Source organism: Betta splendens, chromosome 10, assembly GCF_900634795.4.
Source record: "Betta splendens chromosome 10, fBetSpl5.4, whole genome shotgun sequence".
Taxonomy (NCBI): Eukaryota; Metazoa; Chordata; class Actinopteri; order Anabantiformes; family Osphronemidae; genus Betta; species Betta splendens.
This window is the reverse complement of record NC_040890.2, coordinates 8,116,701-8,139,264: the sequence shown is the minus strand read 5'-3', so window position 1 is coordinate 8,139,264 and position 22,564 is coordinate 8,116,701. Positions and strand designations below refer to the sequence as shown.

The following is a 22,564-nucleotide window of genomic DNA, read 5'->3' as shown; positions in this document are numbered from 1 at the left end:
CACACACCCATTCCCGCGACTCACTCGCTCCCACATTCGCACGCGTTCGCACACTCGGGCGCGCTTGTTCTTTTTCCTCCCTTCCTCGCTCTTTTTTTTTTTTTTTATCAACACAACTTCCAGCTTAACTTCCAGCAGAAGTGCGCCACTCTCAGTCCTTCAGCGGGAATCGTTACTTTGAGCTACTCGGCAAGCTGCAGTCTAACTTTCTAGTACAAGACTAGTCAGTGAGTGTGTCTCCAGGGAGCCAGGCTATATAACTTATACTCACTTTACAGGACTTCCATATCAGTGCACGGCACCTCTTTGTGAACGCACCGAGGCAGGAGTTGGGATAAAGCTGTTTTGTAGCAAACATATCCAAGGTAATGGATACTGTGCGAAAGGCTACGGCTGCGTGACTGAAGTGACAAAGTTAGTTTGGGCCTTACAGATCTTTAAATCCCCCCGGATCGCCGAAGCTGCCCTCCTCCCACCCTCGCCGCGCCACTGATTGTGTGTGTTTGTGCGCGCGTGTCAGATGAGTGGTACCTGGGCTAACCGCGAGGAATCCCCCAGGCCCGTCTGTGGAGGTTCTCGGGTCCGGTCAGTTAACCTCCATCGCCGTCTTTGATCGCCGCGGCTCAGACGACCCTCGGGGAAAACAACGCGAGCGCGCTTCCAGCAGATGCAGGCGCACATAGCCACACTCAGCCGCAGCAGGATGAGGGGGGGGCACATGCCCGTATGCCAACGCAAACAGCCGTCAGTCGCGCGTCTACACATGCTTTTGCCACACAGTCAGACCAAGGGGGTAATGCTATACAGCCGGTGTCAGTGAGAGCAGGGTGCTTAAGGTGCTATTACACTCCCATTACCTCTACTCTCGCGTGCAATCAGGGAGAGGTGATGGCCTGCACTCTGGCAACAAGCAGCCTGTTTCCCTTTCTGACAGCGCTGTGGACAGACGCCCGGGGCAGCAGGCTTCAGGAGCCTCGAGTAAGGTGAGAAGATTTAATCTGAAGGGTGCGTGTCACATCTGAAAGGCTGGGGAGAACGACTGCATCGCGCTAACGGGGATGAAGCCCGAGCTTCTGCAGGATGTACACAACGATGGTAATGGAGGGAGGTTCAAGTGTTTGTGCGTCTGTCTTAATGACTCACACAATGCAGAGGAGACGCAGTTTCTGCCCCGCGCCGAATTTCTACCTTTGCTTTTTGTGCCCTCTCCCTCTTTCTCTCTCACACACATTCACATGCTCTCTCTCTCTCTCTCTCTCTCTCTCTGTGTCTCTCAGCTGGCCCTAGATAGTTTTGCTCTTCCCCCAGCTCCTCTGGGACCCCGTCTCTGTGTCGTTAATCAGAGCTCCTCAGCTCAGCCGCTCTCTCTCCTTCTTTCTCCTCCTTTTCTTTTTTCTTTCTCCAACCACACACACACACACACACACACACACACACACACACACACACACACACACACACACACACACACACACACAGTCTTATAGCCTCTCTCTCCCCTGCCTCCCCCATGCATCCTCAGCCCCATCCATCATAAAACGGCAGTGGGAAGGTGGAGTTGTGTGAGTAGAAGTATGAGCACAAGGTGTGTAAAATTGTGCGTGTCAGTATGTGTGCGCGTGTGTGTGTGTGTGCACCTTGTCTCATGTATGTATGTGCTATAGGCACGTATCTCTGTGTCTCCTCAGCAAAAATGAATTGAGACTTTACAAGAAGAAAGCAATTAGGCCAGGGCTTTGCCCTATCATTCACTGGCTAATGTATCAGAGGCAGCGTGAACGTTATTAACGGACAGGATGGGAACTGTGCTGTGAGGTTTACAGCCAGAAGGTAGGACAAGAAAAGACTAATGAATGTGATGAAGTAACCCTGAGTTGAAGGGTTTTAATCACTTGTAGGCTTTGTGACTTCACAGTTGACATGCTCTTTATGATAACTTCATGGCTTCCAGCTCTCAGTCTCTGTCATCCACTGAACAATGGTAGTAAAAAAAATACCCAAATGAGCCATTATCAAACACAGACAAGGATGGCTGAGTACAATGCAACAAGATTACTCATTAATCAGGACGTGCGAGCGCAGGGCCGCGGGGCTGAGGACGCACAGGAGTGAGTCAGAGAAACGGAAACTGTGATGAAACAGGGGACAACGAGACGTCTGATGGGGGGAGAGGTGGAGGAGGGCGCAGAGAGAGAGAGGTGAGGAGGCGAGAGGGGTGACTGGGGTGGAGCACTGATGGACAGAGTCAAGAAGGAGCAGACAGAAGAGAGAGGAGGTGAAGGAGCAGCGCTGGGTCAGTGATGCGTAGAGACAAACCATTTGCACCTCAGCAGCAACTGAGCAGAGTACTCTTGACTCCTGTGTGCGTGATAGACAGTGTGTGTGTGTGTGTGTGTGTGTGTGTGTGTGTGTGTGTGTGTGTGTGTGTGTGTGTGTGTGTGTGTGTGTGTGTGTGACATGGGTCGGGGGGGACTGGGTTCGCGTCTAGGATAGGTCACCCTGTAATGGTGGGTTTTCTAACAGCACTTTTTGTTTCACGTCTCTACAGCTCTTAAATGTCATGCATTTAAAAAAAAAAGAGTCCGGTCTCTGAGGGTCACGCTGACACTGATGTGTGTGCTTTCCTCAAACAGGAACCTTCCTCTTTGTGATTTAAAGCAACATTTCATGCTCTCTGGTTACATTTGTTGACATCACTCAGCTCTTAACAGCAAATGTGATATGATAACTCAATCAGGCAAGACGCTAAATATTGAGATAAGCCCACAGTGACCCTGGCGAAGAATATGAGGCCAATCTGTTCCAGCCCGTTTCTGTGTTACAGTCACAATTACTGGAGATTACAGCCAAATCACTTCCACATGGGCTCAATGAAAACTTTACAGTCTCTCACAATACACCGTGAGGTGACTTTGGACTTGGAGGGGAAAAAAAGCGCAAGAGGTGAAAATAAGTACAGCAGAGAGGAGAGTGTAAAAGGGAACAAGGGCGAGTTTTGAGGGATAGGTGGAGCTTATTTTTGAACCATCATGCAACCATCATTTTCTCTCCCAAGTATTTCTGTTCCAAAATCTGTCAAATTGGAAACAAATGTTGTGGCTGAGACCGCACGAGAATAAAAAACATTCTTGTTGTTTCGCAATCCACCACCAGAAAAGAGCTGGCTCAGTGGAGGAATAGAAGAATGAGCAAGCAAAGACAAAAATCAAAATCAGCTTCAACATCACACAAAGCAGAGGAATGCATCAAGACAGGCTCTTTAAACTGTATTTGTAGTTTGAGACTAGGCGAGGCATGACAAGGGAGTGTACGAAAATTAATATTCTTTCACAAAAGTGGAGGAATGTGTTTTGTAATTGTATGTTGTCATTTTCTTGAACGTAATGTGTTAAGATAGATTGAACTTCCAAATCCTATTTACCAATTTTAGCAATTGGCCTGTGTTTATGTTAAGTTAGTGTTTTTTAAATTGTTATTGTTCAGGATTATACCTTTGGTTAAAACTGTGAGACTCTTAATCTAAAAATCAAAAAAACCTTACCACAGCCTGCTACCGTGACTTTTCCCTGTTGATGTTTTCATTCTCATTCTTCATATATTTTTCTTTTTTTTCACATTTACTTTCCTTGTTAGACCTATAACGTACAAAGCACGTTGACTATTAACAGTTTGGGTGCTCATGTAGCCTCATGCTGCTAACCTACTGGACTGTGCACATTCAAGCATTCTAAAGCACTAAAAAGCAGGTTCTGCCATTTTTGTAACAACAACAACAACAGATCTAGACAGACTTAACAGGAACTCAGTTTCTCCGCAGGGGAAAGGTGAGCAGCTCCTTACAAACGCTTGCTAATGTCCCTCAGCTATAGTTAAGTGAGCCAATGAGGAGCCTAGCTCAATATGTGTAACAAGCTGTGCTTAAACACAAGTCCTTAGAGTTTTCTATAGACCTAACTGATGCTTACTCAAATCACCTGAGAATATCTATCAATTGACATTTGTCACCCCCCCCGTAATAATTTTGGTGCAGTCCCTAACTTGGTGAAAGCAGAGGGTAATTGTGCAGGTAATAAAAGTCATTTCTAGCTTTCCCCCTTTTCCTCCATAAAATGAACTTGTTGAAACGTCCTCTTTGTTTACAGCAGCTCCTTATTAAAACAATCCAGGGCAAAGCACTAGCATGCGGTTATTAACTCAGGCTGGCATACTAGTCTTGCTTTTATAGGTGGCAAAAACTACTAATCCTTCAGTCCAATATTTACTCAGTCCAAGTTATGCTTTTCTGGAGGCTCGCTATGCATCCCTGCTCATATATGCTTGGCCCTCGCTGTATTCCTGGCTCAGGAAACAACTTTTAGTGCCCCACAAGGACTGAGTGAGAATTGACAGTGTGTGCCAGAGTGAGAGCGAGAGGTAGGGGGCCTGTTTTAGTTCCACTGTGTTTGTAAGGTCACTCAGAGTACATCTGTATGGAGTGGGAACTCACTCGCTTTCACTGTCACAACCACTCACAACAGCCATCTGTAATGCTGTTATGTGGAGCACTGTGTCCCTTTGTCCCTTACACACACACACACACACACACACACACACACACACACACACACACACACACACACACACACACACACACACACACACACACAGAGCGGCGACCGCACAGTCACTCACACACCCTCGTATACACAACGCGGTGACACAAACCCACACACACACACACACACACTCGCGCTGCCTCACCGTTCACACGACAACAAATGAACCAGCGCAAACACACATTAACATAATGCTGGGTTCTAATTGCGAGAGCATGTGTTTCTAATGAAAAAGTTGTTTTAGGGTTTTATTCCGCATGGCTGTCAAACAACTCGCCCGTGTTTTGAAATATAATTGTGGGGATCGTAGGAGTTTCGAAACCAAACCAAAACAGCGCCACGATCCTGGTTTCTAATGTTTCTAATTTGTTAAAATATGCTGGGTGAATGACAAAAGTAGAAGTCCGACCTGCCAAGGAAAACATATCAGAGGCTGGGCCGTGTGGAAATACAGAGTCTCTTTTAGAAACATGATCAATGTAACCTTTGTTACAGGAAGGAGAGGGAGTGGGAGGCAGCGATGAGGAGACAGCGTGCAGAGACAGTAGGTTCATGTTTGTGTACATGTTTATTTACCGCTGGATCCACAACGCGCACAGTAAAAACAAGCTTATGAATTCAAGAGGGCATTTCTTCCCGCTTATATATGCACCGCACACTCATGTTGCATGCATTGTTGTGGTGGCCTCAAGCTTTTCCTTGTGGAGCGAATATGTTACAGGGTGATTTTCGCAAACTGTCAGATGCTGAGAGAGGCGAACGGTTTAATCATTTACAGATGAGAAGCGGATCTTTGCCTTCATATTCATGCTTCTGCTCTCTCAGGCTGGACTGTGTGTGTGTGTGTGTGTGTGTGTGTGTGTGTGTGTGTGTGTGTGTGTGTGTGTGTGTTGTGGTGAACCTGGTTCATGTGGCTGCAGAGCATCTTCTCTCCCCCTGCTGCTCCCTCCTTCTCTCTCTCTCCGTCTCCCCCCTTTTCCTTCCCCGTGTATCTGTTTCTCCGAAGAATAACATACAAACCCTCTGTGAAAGGATTCATGGTTTATTAAACCAGAGGTCCCTTTCCTGTTTCAACACTGAGAAGAAAAAATAAATACCGCAGTTTGTTTTCTCTCCCTCTAGCTTAGCCCTCTATCTGTCGCTCTATCTGTTTCCATGCAGCTTTGCGTTTTCTTATCCCGCCGCTCGCGTCCGTCAATCTCCCAACTTTGTTTTTGCTCAGCGTTCGCCGCCGAAACTTCCCCGACTCCAACATTCTCCCTCATTTTCATCTCCGAGACACCAATCAGCCACGCGAGCCCATTAATGCAGCGTGTGACCACTGAATGGCTCCCACTAGTTTACGCCCCGTGTCTGCTGGGCCGGGGCGGGCGTGCGTTGGAGCAGGGCAGGCTGGGATAACTCAGGCTAATGTATTGTCCTGGGCGTGGACCCTGACAGGTCCCCCTGCTGGCGTCTGGTCATTCATTACTGCTAATTTGACATGTTTACGGACCCCCCTCCTAACATTACATACTTAAGGCGATCGACTGACCTTAAATGGAAACACCTACAGCCGTGCTGCATGTCAATATCAGATGAGGATGTTTGTGTCCGTGTGTGTGCGCTCCGACGCGCGGACACGCACCTGTGAAGCAGCGCGTCGATACTGAGTTAGTGGTTAATCTGGAGGAGCAGGTGAGTTATGTCTGCGGCGACAGTTACCCGCATTATCTGAGTAAGTGCGTGTAATGCAGCTAAGAGGTGACCAATTCAGAATGAGGTGTGAGGCCAAGGGGGAGACGTGAGAGATTACACCTCTAAGAGCCCGTATCTGTTTTGATTTCAGTCGCGGCTCCGCTAATTCTCCTCCCCCTTTGTTTGTGTTTTTACTTATTCAGCACTTAAATACAGTGTTGTGCCATTAAATGAGCAATCTTGCGTTGTCTCTCACTGATACACAACATTAATCACCAATTAGCTTGTCCTACGACTGGCCACCTCTCTCATTAGAATATGATAGAAAGTAATGGTACTTAATGATGCTTAGGAAACATAATTAAATGACTGAGCTGTAGAACATGTGGACGAGCCGCTGTGCATCAATCAAAGACGACCCTGTCAATCCAGCACTTATCAAGAGTGTGCAGGGAGAGCGTGTGTGTGTGCGCGCTGGTGCCACTGGAAACCACTGGCCTCTATCGTGACCTCATTAGTGAGAAATGAAGGGTGGACGTGTCCACATCACAAGATACCACTGGTGCTTCAAAGTGTGAATGACATTAATATGTGACTGTCTGCGCCCGTGTCTGAATGTCAGTCGGTCTATCTGGCTGCGCTGGAAAAAAAAAAAGGCCATCTCTCTGAGGTATCTGCTTCTAGCTCTAATTAGCATGTGAATAAATGGAATAAATAATCTATATTATTTATGGATTTGCTTTTATCATTAATCAACATAACAAAAAGCTAGTCTAATGCGCTCGCTGCAGTCGCCACTGTACCATCGGCTGAGGGGAGGATGGAGGGGGAGTAAGAAAAAGTAGGGGGGGAGGGGGGCAAATAGCTTATCTTTCTCTTTTTTTTTCATTTTAGTAGAACAATAAAGATAAGTGTTCTACATGCTTGCTTAACACACACACAGTTCGCCGGCCTCCTCCCCTTCTCCCTCTCTCTGCCGGCAGTGGTGAAATCCATCTCTCTATCTCTGTCTCTCTAACATCCATTACATACCCCAGCCCCTCACCTCCCTCCTCATTAGGCCAACGCACAGTAAATTAGCAGCGGCAATTACAGGGAATATAAAGCACGGGCTCTGCCGGGCCCCCTCTGACAGGTACCACACAGATCATAGACAGACACCCACAGTCACGGGGATAATTACTGTGGGAAACGACCACACACCCTCGCGTGCGAGCCGGAGCGCGAACCTGAGCGCGGGTGCGCGTCGCCCGCCCGCTCGCCTGCAGGCGCGCCTGCACGCTCCGTCTTGCTGTCAGGCGCGCCCGCGCGTTCGCAGATGCAAAAAGGTGGCTCCCATGCACCTGCGAGCACGAGGAAGGCCGAGAACGGAACCCGCCTCGCTTTCCTCTCCGCGGCGCTCTGTGATGTCCATTGTGACTATTTCTCAACATAGGGTATTATTAATATTCATTGCTCCTCTCCTTGTTTTGTGCTCACTGCCTCGGTCTGCCTCCGTTCTGAATACCCCCACCACTCCCATCCGCTCTCCTTACCATTCCTTTCCTTCTTCTTTCTTCATCCGGGATCCCCATGGGGACTCCTGTTTTTCTTTAAAATACGCCTCTCTGCTCCTCTTCCCTTCATGTGTCCATGCAGAGAGGAGAATGAGAAAGAGGAGGAGGAGAGTGAGGAATAATATATTTCATTAATATATTTCATTAGGATACTAGTAGCTCAGAAGCTCCTGAACAGCACCTCCCTTGATGTGTGAAGGCTCTGCCGTGCGTATCCAGAGCAGTAGTTCTCCAGGAATAGCGCCTTTAATGTTACGTCTCCTGAGGGCTGAGGTGTGCAGGCTCCGCGCTGCCCTCGGCCTCCCACTCCTATTGTCCTCCTCCCACGCTGACCGGTCTATCTGGACCTGAAAAGCTGCTGGAAATAAAGAGCAAAATAGGCTCACCTTTTGTCTGCGTGCATTTATGATTTATGAGCATGCGTGCGCGCGTGTTTGACTGTGTGTGGTGCACCGCGAGCTGCATTTGGGGAAGCCGAATCCCCGGAGCTGCCGCGGCGCAACGCGGCAGCGGTGCTCGGCTCGCTAATCAAAAACATTAGGCTCCAGGACTCATTTTCCCCAGCAGTGAGTGTGTAACCTCCATAATTCAATATCCAACCTCTTACTACTAAACCGTGCACGGCCCAACCCACTTTACTGTTTGTCAGCAAACTCTAACTCTGTTATTAGACGTATGGAGGAAACGGCCCCGCACAGTCGTGAACCTTTGGGCAGTTAAGGAGGCAAATGCACACTGTGTTTATGAGTCCTCATCTCATCGGTATACTTCCAGGTCATTTCGCCCCAACCCCACCTCACCACACCCCGCCGGCGTTACGGAAGCCTCCAGTTACCGTGGAAACCCTGGAACACTCTGAGGTCAGCAGAATCCTGGGATCCGCTGTTTTCACAGGCTAATCCAATCTCAGCCTCTTAAATTAGATATGCAAAAAATAAAAAAGAAATTAATTTTCTGCTGATGACCGGGTATGCAAATGATGACTCAATTATGGTGGGCTGGTGCGTTCACAATTAATAACCTTGGAATCATCATTAACTAATATGTTTAGGAGGAAACTTGTCAGGCTAACCATGTTCTCCATACCATCAGTAATGCATTAATGAATTAGATTCATTAGAGCGAGGAGCCTTTGCTGGGGGAGGGGACACACGTCTGCTTCTGACCTGTGGAATTAGTCTCCCAGTGCAGGCACAGTCACTTTTGGTACAACGCGCACACGGCGTCTCATTTTAGATGGGTTCAAAAAGCGACACGCTCTTTCAAAGAAGACCATGACGACAGACAGAGTCACAGACAAGAGGTAACTTTAATTCAACATTGTGAGAGTCCAAAAGTTATCTTACAGCTCGGTTTTCATCAAAAACAATAACAATCTATACAGTAGAATCTTTTCATCCCTTATATCATAGAGCTGTTCAGTGTATTTGCAGTCAAAGACAAAACAGAGGAAAAAATAGACACCAGCTATTTGGTTTGCATCTTTTTTCGTTGTTGTTGTTACCTAAATACAAAACTTCGTCACCCATTACCAATATTAATAATCAGGATGGAACTTTGCTTACAAAGAAGCCATTGTATGACAACAGACCTCTGTAGTTCATTTGAAACAGATACGGTGTGGGCCCCTCCCGCCCCGGCCCAGACCAGCACAGGAACACAAGTGCCTGCAAAACACTCATCTGTCAGCAGGCGCCTCCGTTAAAACGGCCCCTTTCTACCCACTTAACAAAACCAGGCTCTAGAAAAGAAAAGCAGAGAGAAAAGCCCTATTCTCTGTCCAGCAACAGCTTGAAGACACACGGCAGACACAAAGAAAAGACTACAGAGATGGCTGAGGGGCCAAGAAGCTCCCTTTCATGCTTCCTCACTTGTTCTTGTTCTCTTTAGCTCGTAATGAAGCTGTATTGTCCAAAGGCAAATGCAGGGAGAGCAGGACTGGGGGATCGACTGTCAGATACTGGAGTCAGACTTACGGCTCCATGTGTGAGATTACAATTGTGCTGTGACAGCGCTCGTCTTCACTCTGCGCCCCTTTGTACTACAATTAAAACAGCCCCGTGCTGTCACACTGTTGTGATCCTGCGGTTAATGAGAAATATTACCAACATGCTGTTGAAATTATTTCATTAATCTAAAACCAAAAGAATAAAGCTACATAATCACTACAAAAGAGACAGTGTTTCTGTGAACACTAAAGTGCAATGAGCACAGCTGAGACAGGCCTCTCAGCGCTGACTGTCCTTCAAAGCGTGCCATTGCTTTAGTATTATAGTACATCGGGGTGTGTGTGTGTGTGTGTGTGTGTGTGTGTGCGTGTGTGATTGTTGAATTATGGCTCTTTGCATTCTAGTCTGGCTTCACCACCAAACAGAGTGGGTTTGTGCTTTGTCCCCCAAGTTCCCATGAATTCCTCTGTGGCAATAGACAATTGTGGTGAGGGTAGAAAACTGTACAAGTGATTGAATGAAGAATGGGTTTGCATTGTTAAGGCATCTAGACTGCTGGTAAAGATTACAGTGGCAGAAAAAAAGAAAGAGTATATAGATACAGTATGTAAGCAGGCATAAAAAACACAGGAAAAAAGAAACGCGGGTTGGAAAAGGAGAAACACAAAGAAAGAAAAACACAGAGCAATTTCTTAGTTCTCTTGTTTTCCACACACAAAAAAGAAAGTGTCACTCAAGAGAAGAACCCATGCATATTATCAGTTCAAGAGCAGTATCAATCTGAAAGCCAAAGAGTTCAAAACAAAAAGATATAGATTTACAGTATATATTAATGTGTGTATATATTCTTAAAAAATCTACTTCAACCAAATACTCTGAATAAGATGCTACTTTTTGCCGTACAATAAACATTTTCATAAGGAAAAAAAACAGAAAAAATGATTTTTTTATTAAGTTACAAATAATACAAAAATAGACAATGGCATGTTTTGAATCAACGAATGAAAGCACGTTACACTGATGCGAAACAATCAACACATAAAACCAGACGAAAACAAAAATGAAAAATAAAAAAGTCACATTTAAATAGTGAGAGACGACACGAAATGAAGAAACGGAACACAGTGAAATATGTTCACTTACTGTAATAAAGTTACACAACACAACTAAACGAGGGTGAGAGGCCATGTACAAATACACAAGATAAATACATTATTTATAGGTTATTTTACAGAAATCCCCCCGTTTTTGTATCCAAATCCACGTTTCTCATGTTTAGCAGATGAGATATTGACAACACACAGTAAATCTATCTTCTGCACTGAGAAGCTGCCTTAAGACATTTAATGTTTACATTTGAAACTATATCTATAGCAAAAAAGAAACGAAAGGTCAAATTAAAAATTCAACTTTTTTTTATATACAAAAATATATCACATATAATACGCATTTATTCTAATTTAATATTTGCTAGACTCCTTCAGTACAGTGCTGGCTGGACGCACACATCCCCCTGGCTTTTCAAGTCTTTGCTAACATCTCTGACACAATGTCAATTTTGGCTAAATCATCACCTTCCTTCACATGACAAGCAGAAAAAGCATATTGCAAACAGCTCAATCCTCACAGTTTTATTGAAAACAAACAAACAAACAATTGGACAAACAAACAAACAACCCCCACCCCCCAAACAAAAAAGGCATGGGTTGTAAAGCATAGGGTGATTCCATCATTTTTAGTTTTATGAGATAATTAGCAGCAAAATCAAAGGGGTGACTCTTCTGTGTTTTGTCTGTGGACGTTTGTTCCATTTGGCCAGTGGTGTGATGTGGTTTTGGGGCTGAGCTACAGTAGGGGTAAGCGTTTTCTATTGGGACAGAGGTTACGTAAACCTCACGGGCAGATCGACTGCTTCGCTGTTGGGACTCCAGTTACCAAACCCAAACCTAACAGGCATAAACACAAAGTTAAATAAATGCTCTTTTTATGAGGTCAGTGTCACACTGTGGGCAAACTCTCTACACACCCCATCCAACGCAGTGTCAGAGAAGCTACACTAAATCAACCAAGAGGGAAATAACATCACAAAGGTTCGTACTGTCCCTTTTGTTCTCCTCCTTTATCCCTTCAGATGAAATCCCAGTGGAAAGGCCTGAGTTTAACGGAGTCCTGCATCTTATCTTGACTTCCTTCAGTTCAGCTCCGGAGCATATCACAGACTCGCCAGACTCCGCTACTGTGTCTTTTCCTCTCAACATTCCCAAATCTCCAGCTATCCCAGATACCCTCTACATGGGTGGAACGATCATCCCGGGAATTGCTGCTTTGTGAGAAAAGAGGGGGAGGAAGAGGGAGAGATCGAATGGGGGCGAAGAAAAAGAAGGAGAGAGAGAGAGAGAGAGAGAGAGAGAGAGAAGGGTCAGTCATGTGATCGCTGGGTTTCATCTGTCATCACAACAGTCACATAACAGAAATGTGCTCCAGCATCTGGTGAACAAAGACAAGTCTCCCTCATTATCTCTTCATTCCGAGGCCCCAGAATCAAAACATTTCTTCTGCGCCGCACCGCTAACTTGGCGCTCGCCGACAACATCGTTCAACTTTTCGCAGGCTTTTCTGAATAGCTTCATGCAAGGGCTGCCGCTGTTAATTGTTAGCAGTTACACTGTGTAAGCCCGCCGTGTGCCGCGGAGCGTAATTCAAACATGAGAGAGCGAATGCGGTGACGTGGGATGACAGAGGTGATGAAATAATGCTCAGCACTCGAACGTGGAGATGGGATCCTTGATGAAGAGCTTTATTCACATTTTTAGCTTCTAGTGTCTTGCTCTGCTTTGCTTCTGTGTTCACCTCTTCACTCCTACCTCCCCCTCACCCCTTCCCCCTCCCCCTTTCAACATGGAAGCCATCACGGGGTGGAATTTTTCATATAACATATTGGCTCCCTATTGATTCTTCTCTCCCTTCAATCCACTAATTCCCTGGTTATTTCCTAAGTGTCTCCAGCTTGTTGGGATTAACAGAATAGTGTGTGTGTGTGTGTGTGTTCGTGTGTGATCAGTGCACAGTGGCTACTGGTCTCGGGTCATCGTGGTCAGTGCTCATCAGCGCCGAAGGAGGAAGTGAGGAAGTGCTTAGCTTGGGGCTCTGATAAAGATTCCCATCCATCATTTCTCTCTCTCAGGATCTCAACATCATAGAACATCCTGCCTAGACCAACAGACCCTGTGCTGCAATGGAAATGGGAGAGAAGAATGATCTGTGATATCCCCCCACCCCCTCCCCCAGGCCCTCCGTCAACACTGCTTCTTTGGTGAGACACCCACCGGAGCACAGACAGGAAGCAGGAAGTGAAAACAGGAAATGGAACACATATGGCGTGGCATGCCGTCTCTGTGACAAGCCAGAGGTGACAAATAAAAGCGACTGAGAAGAGTAGGGCAGGGCGGACTGTGGGTGCAAATGAGATGTGGGAATAGTGCACAGTGGAGGGGAATAGAGAGCAACAAAATGAAAGAGTGGGATAACGTACTTCAGGAGAAGGCCAGGCCCTGCAGAGAGCTGGCTGATGAGTACTTGCTAGAGTCCACAAAAGACTGATCTACAGTGGGGAAGGAGAGCGGGTTTGAAACAGGGAGTGAAGAGGAGGAAGAAAAGGAGAAAGAAACGGGAGCAAAGGTGAGATTTCATCATCAAGAGGTGAAGAAGAGCAGGATTAAAGCTCAGGATGGACATTATGCACAACAGCAGTTCAAACTCAACAGATACGGTGCGACCCACTATTCATTAGCAACTGACCTTGCAGGCTGTTGGCGTTAGCGCTGGTGCACGTGGGCGGAGGGGAGTTCTGGGGCCGCACGACGGGGGCGAAGGCGCTCTTCTGCTTGACGGCGGCGGACACCATGTTGGCCGGGGAGAAGGAGAAGATGCCGGAGGAGCTGCTGCAGTTGGAGGGCAGGCTTGTTGACGAGGCCATGGTGGGGCTCGATGGGACGACTGGAGGGAGGGGGGGGGGTGGAAATGGGGTTAAGGCGGGGGAGTGGGGGGTCACAGGGAGAGTATGGAGAGAAGGAGAGGGAGGAAAGGTGGGGTTAGAGAGAGGGCCGAGGGCAGAGGACAGGCAAACGGGACGAGCAGAAAGGGACTGGTCAATGGACGATGGCAGGAGGGATAATGTTTTGGACTCAGATCAGCTGGCGCAGACTTTTTTGTTAGGTAATCACCTTGCATTGAAATATCCCATAGCTAACAGAAAAATATGTTTAGTTGCAAACTTGCACTAAAAACACCCCAAAGCATTTTTTTTTTTCGCCTCTGATCAGTCTGTTTTGATGACTCATTCCGCGCTCAAGGGTCGCAACAACTCCGCGAACATCTCCTCGCAAACTTTCCAACGCCGTTACTCGTAATCAGGTTCCAGCGCAACTCACAGGCGCGTCTCTCCGGCAGCATCTTCATCACGGATAATCACGTCGGAGATTTCATTCGGCAGTCGGAGCCAGTCATTGCAGGGGAGACAACAAATGGGCCGACAACATCTGCTCAACAGAAATCCCATTTCTTCACTTCTGCCTGGAGTTTTTATTGCCACAGCCTTAAACACATGTGATCACGCATTGTGTTCATAATCAGCGCGGTTCATTCGCTCTAACTGCAAGTCGGTGGAAGTGACGTGGGGTCTACTTACCGGGACAGTCGGTGAACTGCTGCTCTTAGCCTATTGTAGCTAGTCGCTCGCCATCTGACAACACTTTATCTGAGGGTTCACTTTCCCCAAAGCTGTTATTTATGCACCCAGGGGTTGAGTTTCTTTTGGCAGGCTGAAGGGTTTCATTACCAAGCATTTTTCAGGCCTTTTAGAGAGACTCTACAATTGACGGCTGTCTCGTACCTGTCTGTAAACGGCCATGGGGTGAGGTGTGGGGTGGGAGGGGAGGGGGCTGCTACCAGATTATCCAGTCAGCACTGGCAAGACAGCTTAGTATTGGTCAGCAGTGTGCGGCTGTAGGTCAAATTTCACACCATTTGTAGTAGCTGTTTTAAATATTGGCGTGACCAGGCCGTAAAGGCTCAAATTTGTGCCATATCAGCATCTAGAGATTTCAGACAGAGGCGTTTTAAAAGCAACAACTAATTCACTGCCACTTCAAGTTATTAGTGGTTATAAGTCAGAATTGTGAGTGTCGCCTACTGACCAAACGTTAACTTAACAACCCAAACCCTGTCTCCTCCTCACATCATCCCCTTCGCTGACTTCTCCCAGGTTCGTCTTTTGTCTGCTAATACACTAAGAGCATTTTCCCCCTCAGTGATTTTACAATCAGCCGAGTCGTATTTCACCTGCCCTCTGATATCTGCCTCTGCCTTTATTGTTGTTATTATCCAACACTTAGCTTTTATGGCTCTTCCTGACAAATTCTCGCAATAAAGTCATAATCCATTTATGAAGGGGCCTAACTAATCAATTAATGAAAATTGGACCTACAAAGGCAGGCCGAGGAGCCATTGATTGAAAGTGTCTGTGTGGGGCCGATGAGACTGTTAAAATACTTGTTAACACCCAGGAATCAAAGAGCTGAAATGGAATTGCTTCTCTAGCAATTAGTTTATTGATTTAATCAAGGGTCTTTAATGTAGAGGGTGAATGTGTGTGCGAGGTGATGTGTGTGTGTGTGTGTTGTGGGGGCGCGAGGTGATCTGCTCCCCTGGCCAATAAAGAAGGGATTTGCGTTTGACTGTGTTCTTAAAGAAACCGATGAGCTAGCTGAAGTTTCTCCGCGTGTGTCACTTTTCGCCTCCGCTTCCTCTTCTCTCGCTTCCCGACGAACACGGGCTCTTTTATGTTCAGAGGGCTCTGATCGAGTGTCTCCGCGGCTTGACGACAGCCCCCGAACGCCCCCCCGTTTCGACCCAAGGATGTGGTGCATTTACTCACTAGCATAGGGCGAGTTGCCTGCGGATCCATTGAGGAAGTTGGGCGAGGTGCCCAGGGTTGCCATGCCGGAGTTAGCGTAGCCATTCATGCTTGTGGAGACAGAGCTGTAGCTACTCTGCTGAGGAGTGGAGCTGGGCACATAACCATGAGGGGAGACACTGCTCGTGCTCCTACTGAAACCTATGGACAGCGGAGGAGACGGACAGAGAATAGGTGTTAGGAGTAGAGCGGGTGGCGGGCGAGACAAAACGACAAACGAGGAAGCCTACTGTACATGCAGTCCTGCCAGACTCTCCTCCCCCTGTGTCTAATGGACGCGGCGATGTACAGTGTGAGCCAAAAGAAATTTCTTGGAGCGCTTATGGTAGAGCGAGCAATGAACGGAGTGAAGGGAAAATGATTTGAGACGGAAGCGGCTGAAATCTAAGTACAGAAACAAGAGGCATTTAACCTTACTGGCTCCTCTCCAGAATTAGATATATCGATAAGGCAATTAACACTAAAGGGCCTTTGCAGCTCTCACGCAATTTATAAAGAATGAAGCCAGTATTTCTGACAGGACCCTTGCCTCCGTTCTTTCCCCTCTGCAGGACAGTCAACGGCAGGAGGACGAGATGGAACGGAGACTCTAAATATACATCTCAGGTCAAACGTGCTGACACTGAAGAAGAAGGAAACTCTGTTCTCATTTGCTGCTGCGTCCCGTGGACCAGCTGTTTTGCTGTTACTGAAAGGAAAGGCGTGAGGAAACTCACTGCAAGTATTGAGACACATCCAGGGGCTTATCCATCCACTCTCCTCTCCTTCCCCTAATACATGTGATGAATCACCACTGACTGCACCCACATCCCTCTTTGTCAGACAGGGGCAGACCCCAGTCTAATATACACACCCCTAGGACCCACTCATATTTCTCTATCGTACTCCATCCGTGGCTCTCTTTTTCTCCATCCCTCACTCTCTCACCTTCGTTCTCTCCTCATCCCGAGTTTCTTGCTGCCATCTCCCCTCCTCCTCCTCCTCTCTTGCCCTCCATCCTTTCACATTCCTTCCTAAATCACCCTCCCTGTATTTCCCCCATGAAAAATAAAATACCCCCATCACACCTCACTCATCTCACTATTCATAAAGAAAAAGGAAAAACACATAAATCACAGTCCCATTTCCCATCGCGGTACACCTTAATAGTTCCCGCCGAGTTCGCTCACCCTGATTGGCTGTTTGCGCCACCTCTGACCCAGTGAAGGAGTTGACGGCCATCATGCCGGCATGGACGGAGCCGCTGCCGAGACTGGCGAGCTGGTTGTGCCCCCGTGGCACTGTGGTGTAGAGAGCCTCGGCAATGTCCGCCGCTCGCTTTAAAATCATCTCCTGACAAAGAGCGGGGAGAAAAAGAAGAGAGCTGAGGTTAGCAACAGAGGCCAGGAGAGAAGAAAACGTGCCCTTTATGCAGGCTTTTGGGTTTCTCAAGAATGCTAGTTGTCCACTTGAGATATGGTGTGCTTAAACTTAGCTGGCTGTTCACTGGGAGTGGTGGAAATGTTTCCACTAAATAGAGGAAAGGCTCATTAATAGACCAGGACAATCTTTTGCCTGCTTCTCACTTTATTTCTTCATTTCCTCCTCTCCTCCCCTTAAATTTTGTTTCTCACTTCTCCTCCCTTTCTAAAAGCACTACTGTGTGTGTGTGTGTGTTTGTGTGTGTGGGTCCCATATCAGCAGGGTGCTGCAGGGCCAGGGGAGACACCGGCTTTGATGCTGCCGGTGGTCCCAACCACAAACATAATTTGTACTAAGAAAAGATATCGAAGTTGGTGCACGCGCTTGCGGTTTGTGTGTTCACCTGGTTATTGTGCGGCATCCCATACAAGGCCTCCACCAGATCCGCTGCTCTCTTCAAGATCACCTCCTACAACCGAGCGCGGGAAGAAGAAGGTGGATTGATTACGCGTGTGACAGCTCGAGGAGTTCAGTCACTTTTATTACATTTCTCTTCTTACATTATGCTGCGAATGCAGAACAGAGAGCGCGAGCGGGGAAGGAGGCAGACGGAGGGAAGGGAGAGGAAGAGAAATGGGCCTGTCCCAGCACTTTGTTACTAGCCGGGCAGTTCGGGAGCGTGGGGAGAAGATACCGTTATCCGTGAATAAAACATGAGCTTCTATCTCTCTATCAGTCAACCATCTTCTTCGTCGTCTCCTCCCCGGCTGCTGTCAGCGCCAGATCATGAATCCAGCGCACATGATCACACATCAATCTCATTTAACACAACACGTCGCCAGGTTTGACAGCGAAACAACTCCCCTCATCAAGCGGGACGCGCCCGTCTTCTGGCCCGTATTATCCGAGCAATGATCCGAGCGAATGGCCCTGCATCCACTTTGTGTGATAAATGTAGAACATCATTGCTCAGGTGAAAAGCGCCGAGTGGAATTTCCCACATCAAACATTTATCCTAACGGAGTGTTCCTTGGCGCTCTTTTTCTACCGCTTACCCTCCTTTCTCCGCTCTCGTCTCTATTCTTTTCCCTCCTTGAGTGTATGAGTGTGTGACTCCAGGCAGTTGTTCTACGTGTGTGTGATGTAGACACCTACAGCCCTACGAAACCCTTTTTAAAAGTTAATGTGCCGGGGCCAGGATATATGCTGGAGGCGCGACAACCAGAAAATTGCAGCCCCCTCCTCTCCAGCCTTCCCCGCGCCTCGTTCTCTCCCTCCTTCCCTTCCACTCGCGCACACACACGCTGTGCGCTATACCCTCCTGAGTGTATCCCTCGCTGTGAACAAGCCCCGGAGCATGTGTGCTCTCTGTTCCGTGACACACTGCCTTTCAATCAGACCTCATATTACACGCGAGCGCACGCACGCGCGCGCACACACGCGGGTGCGGGCGCGCACGCGGCCGTGCGCGCGCCGAGGCTGCCGAGCGCGCCCAGGACATGACGAGAGGGTCAGCAAAGCAATAAAGATTGTAGAGCGCTGTCCGAGGTGCTAAATTCACTCAATAATGGGAGCGCTGCCTCTGTGTTAACCTCCCATTACTAGCACTATTTGGGGGAGGCCGAGGGGGAGGCTGGGGGAGGAAGGAGTGTGTGCGGGTGGGGGGGGGGGCGAGCCAGAAAGAGGGGAGACAAGAGAGGAGGCCGGCTCGAGGTGATTGAGAGACGTAGAGGCCCTAGGTAGGTAAGTGGTTCTTTAGTATGTATGCACTGCTCCTCGCTTCCTTCTCTGCTTTTCCTCGACACCCCGTGCCTCCCAGGGATTACTAGATAGGTAGATGGATGGATAAAAAGAGACAGAGGAGGAGGAGGAAGAGAGGGAGGAGGAGGAGGAGGGGAAATGAGGGAAGCGTGAAGCATTAGGACACAAACAGATCCCCAGCTGGATTGTAACGGTGTTCAGGGAGAACGCGTGAAACAGTCACTTCATCTCGTGTTTTTTTTTTTTTTTTTTGCCTTTCAGCCCGCTCTCCTCGGGGCCTACACTTCTTACGAGCCGCGCATCTCCATCTTCACCTGCGTCTCTCCGAACTCCTTTCTCCTGCTTCCCTTCTCTTCTGCGTCTCCGCCGTCCATAAATCACCCCGCCGTGCCCCTGTGCCCCGTCTGTCTGTACCTATCAGTCTCTCGTTAGCAAAGGGATCTGTCCAGCGGCTAAACGCGATTAGGCAGCGCTCCAGAGTCGTTCTGATAAACAGATAAATGTGGTTAGTGCCGCGCTGCCTCCCGAGCTCTGCCGCTGTAAGGGGAGACCATTTCCTGGGCGCAGGGTCTCTTCCCGTAAAGTCAGGCCCGCAGAGACGTCAACAGGAAGGGGAACCTGATCCAGAGCAGAGCCTGGTCTCGTCTGGCAGGGGCGGTCACTCATTAGCCGGCCCCAGACCTCCAGCTACACCATAGCGTTAGCTAAGCACCGCGCGGTCTGGCTACCCAGCTCTCCCTCCTCGCCCTGACTGCCCGGCTATTAGCTCCAGCACAGAGCGGAGGCTGTTTTCAGCTGGACTCTGGATCATTACCACAGCATACAGAGATAGAACAGGCACTGGCAGATATCCTGCTCGGTCCCTGTTCAGTTTGTGTGTATGGGCTCGTTAAGGGTCCCTTTACACGAGGTGACACTGCAAAGGAACACGCCATATGTACAATCAATTTAATCTCGGGTCAAAACTGACTAAAGAGCAGCCATAAAGAGGCTTTGCCAAGGTAGTCTTAGCATTTATATGTGCAGTGGCTGCCAGCCTATGCCCCTCTCCTGCCCCTCTCCTTAATGATTGAGGCCGACAGTTGAGAGGAGTGTGGTCAACAAACTGTTATTACCTCAATAAAGGCACAAATCAATAGAGCTGAAATGAACAAGCGGGCCTGCCAGCTAGCGTTGTTCATTTAGAAGAGAAAGAGACACCGCAGAGCGGAGGAGGAAGAGGAGGAGAGGAGAAGAGATGGATGGATACAAAGACATTTAGAGGGATACAGGGGGTTGATAGGCTAAAGACCAGAACTCACCGGGACAAGTCGCGTATCCACCAGACATGACACGCAGTGAGGACAAGTGATTTCTCTATCTTCCCTCTGCATCTGCCGGGGCTCTCTATCTCTGCCTCATGGTGACTTCCCCTCCAGTGTGTGAGCGCCCGTGCAGGCGCGGGAGTGCGTATGTGCATTTGGGTGTGTATACTAGTCTGTGTGTGCGCTGGAAGTAATAAAGTCCACCCGGGGTTGACTTCGATCCACTGACCCAGCAGGAGGTAAGACTGGACAGCTATGATGGATCACCTAACCTGCTTCTGCCTCTCTCTTTCTCTCTCCCCTCAGCCTCCTTTTCCTCCCTATATTCCTCCCCCTCTCCATCGCGTACCTCCCCCGCTTTCTAAATGACCTTAGAGTCAGTGTAAGAATGAATGGAGTTGATTGTGCGAATGCTGTGAGCGTTAAGTGTTTGTTTAAGCCAAAATGAGCGCGGGCATTGATAAAATGTGTGTATGTACACACCGCGTACTGTCACGTACACAGTCACTCCTCTCTATGTGAATTCACGTCGCCCTTGTACATCCACATGTTCTATGGAACTCCACAACTTGTCGATATGTCTCCATAGCAACGTTACAAAGATAAATTCCCACAAACTTCATCCAGCGCGTGAGGGAGGCGCAGGCACTGTACCTTGGGTAATCTCTCCTGGTCTCCGGGGTGTCTGGGGATGACCTTCTGTAACCTCTGGAAGCCGTAGTCTATGGTTGGCTCGTTCAGCGCTGAGCACAGGCAGAGAAACACACGGAGAAAGAGGAATATTTAACGCTCGCTTCTTAATAATCAAAACACCTGCTGTTCGAGAGCAAACGCGACAAGACGCGGGCCGGGAGAGTGGCGCGCCGGCGGAAACGACTGAATTAAGCGCGGTTTCACATGAATATTTCAGCGTTAAGCTAAACACGCTGAAAATGTGGGTGTTCTTCTATTAAGTCTGGGATGTGTCTTTGTTTTCCTGTGATGTAATGAATCTCTCTCTGTCGCCTGCTTTGGAGGTTAATAAAAAGACTGTCAGGAATCAGGCAGAGCGTGTGTGTGTGTGTGTGTGTGTGTGTGTGTGTGTGTGTGTGTGTGCGCGCGCGTCTGTGAGCGTATGTGTGTCCTGTGGTCTTGCGTTGATCAGCGACTAATATAAGCAATTACAGAGCCTGGTTCCAATATAACAAAGGCTTGATCGCTCCGGGGAACAAGCTAAACACACACCTACACACAGACAGTCGCACACAGTCGCATGCAGACACAGACACAGACACAGACACGCACACACATACACGCGTGGAGTCAGATCATCCAGGCAGCAGGGAGAAAGCTCTCTCTCGGCATGCTGTGGTCGTGCTACGGTAATTGAATATGAGAAGATTTACCATGAATATTTAAACATTAGAATAAATACAATGAAGATCTGAGGCTTATAGTACAAACACTTCAGAGGAGGATTGTTGGATAAGTGCTCTCTCCACATAATTCATTCCTAATGTACTCTCTCTCTCTCTCTCTCTTTTACCCTCCTCCCCTGCTCTGTCTCTTTGTAGGTTGCCTGGAGAGTCGGTGCACAGACGTGGGTAACAGTCTCGACTACTTGCCTGGGCTACGTCCACCAAGATGCTGCTTGGCTACAGAGTTTATAGTCAGGAATGCCGCCACGGCATATGCGCGTTCACAGTTGTAAGCGTGTAAAAAGTGTAATAAAAGGAGCCGTTATGCGTGAGGACGGCCTGCATGTGTCTGTGCTGCCCGTCTGTTTCCCCTGTGGGTCGCAGCTTGGACGTTCCTGGGGGCTGATGCCCTGCTCGCCTCACATCTGAGCAGCCAGGCTGACTAGGCGGCCCCTAGAAAAAAAAGGCCCCTAGAGGCTATGAGTACAAGCTGTCCTGTTGGACCTTTAGCGACTCCGCCATGGCTCCTCCTGAGCCGCTTTCTCGAGAAAAAAAAAAACACAAAAGCGAAGACGCAGGGAATCTGTGATGCCGGGTTTTGGCAGCGCGCGCGCGTTTGGACAGCTCTCCCAGTGGGCCGTTCCAGTAATCCATGGGAGTGAAACAACGGAAAAGGTGAAAAGCTAGAAGCACAAAGACGGGGGAAAAAGTAGAAGAAGAGACTGCAGCCAGGCTCAACTTCTGAAGAATCTTTTGAAGGCGCACATTACAGGCCAGCTGGTCCACTGATAAAATAAGCCAAAACAATGAGATGATCACATGTAACAAATAAAGTATGAATTATTTCTGAGGACAAATATTTGACATTACTTCCCTATTCTCTGATCTTCCTAAAGCCTTAAGGAGGATTTGCCCTGGATTAGGCCTTGAGTCTGAGGAGGGGATTGTTA

At 48.1% G+C, this 22,564-nt stretch overlaps 1 protein-coding gene and 1 long non-coding RNA gene across 7 annotated transcripts in view; one reads left to right on the top strand and one right to left on the bottom strand.

The window, feature by feature from the left end:
• The window catches only part of LOC114864779 (uncharacterized), a 27,515-nt gene extending 5,012 nt beyond the window's left edge, over positions 1 to 22,503 (top strand). For all 3 annotated transcript variants that reach the window (XR_008695942.1, XR_003787400.3, XR_008695943.1), the window contains exons 3-4: positions 5,091 to 5,139; positions 21,771 to 22,503. This is a non-coding gene — a long non-coding RNA (uncharacterized LOC114864779). The remainder of the gene's footprint in view (positions 1 to 5,090; positions 5,140 to 21,770) is intronic.
• The window catches only part of ebf1a (EBF transcription factor 1a), a 52,673-nt gene continuing 39,227 nt past the window's right edge, over positions 9,119 to 22,564 (bottom strand). The window contains exons 11-17 of one of the 4 annotated variants that reach the window (XM_029165677.3): positions 20,872 to 20,960; positions 17,556 to 17,621; positions 16,921 to 17,083; positions 15,713 to 15,892; positions 13,576 to 13,773; positions 13,310 to 13,378; positions 9,119 to 12,100 (exon numbers count right to left, since the gene is read on the bottom strand). In XM_029165677.3, coding sequence (XP_029021510.1) covers positions 13,311 to 13,378; positions 13,576 to 13,773; positions 15,713 to 15,892; positions 16,921 to 17,083; positions 17,556 to 17,621; positions 20,872 to 20,960 — 764 coding nt within the window. In that variant the 3' untranslated portion in view covers positions 9,119 to 12,100; position 13,310. The other 3 variants (XM_029165676.3, XM_029165678.3, XM_029165679.3) reach the window with 3 other exon arrangements.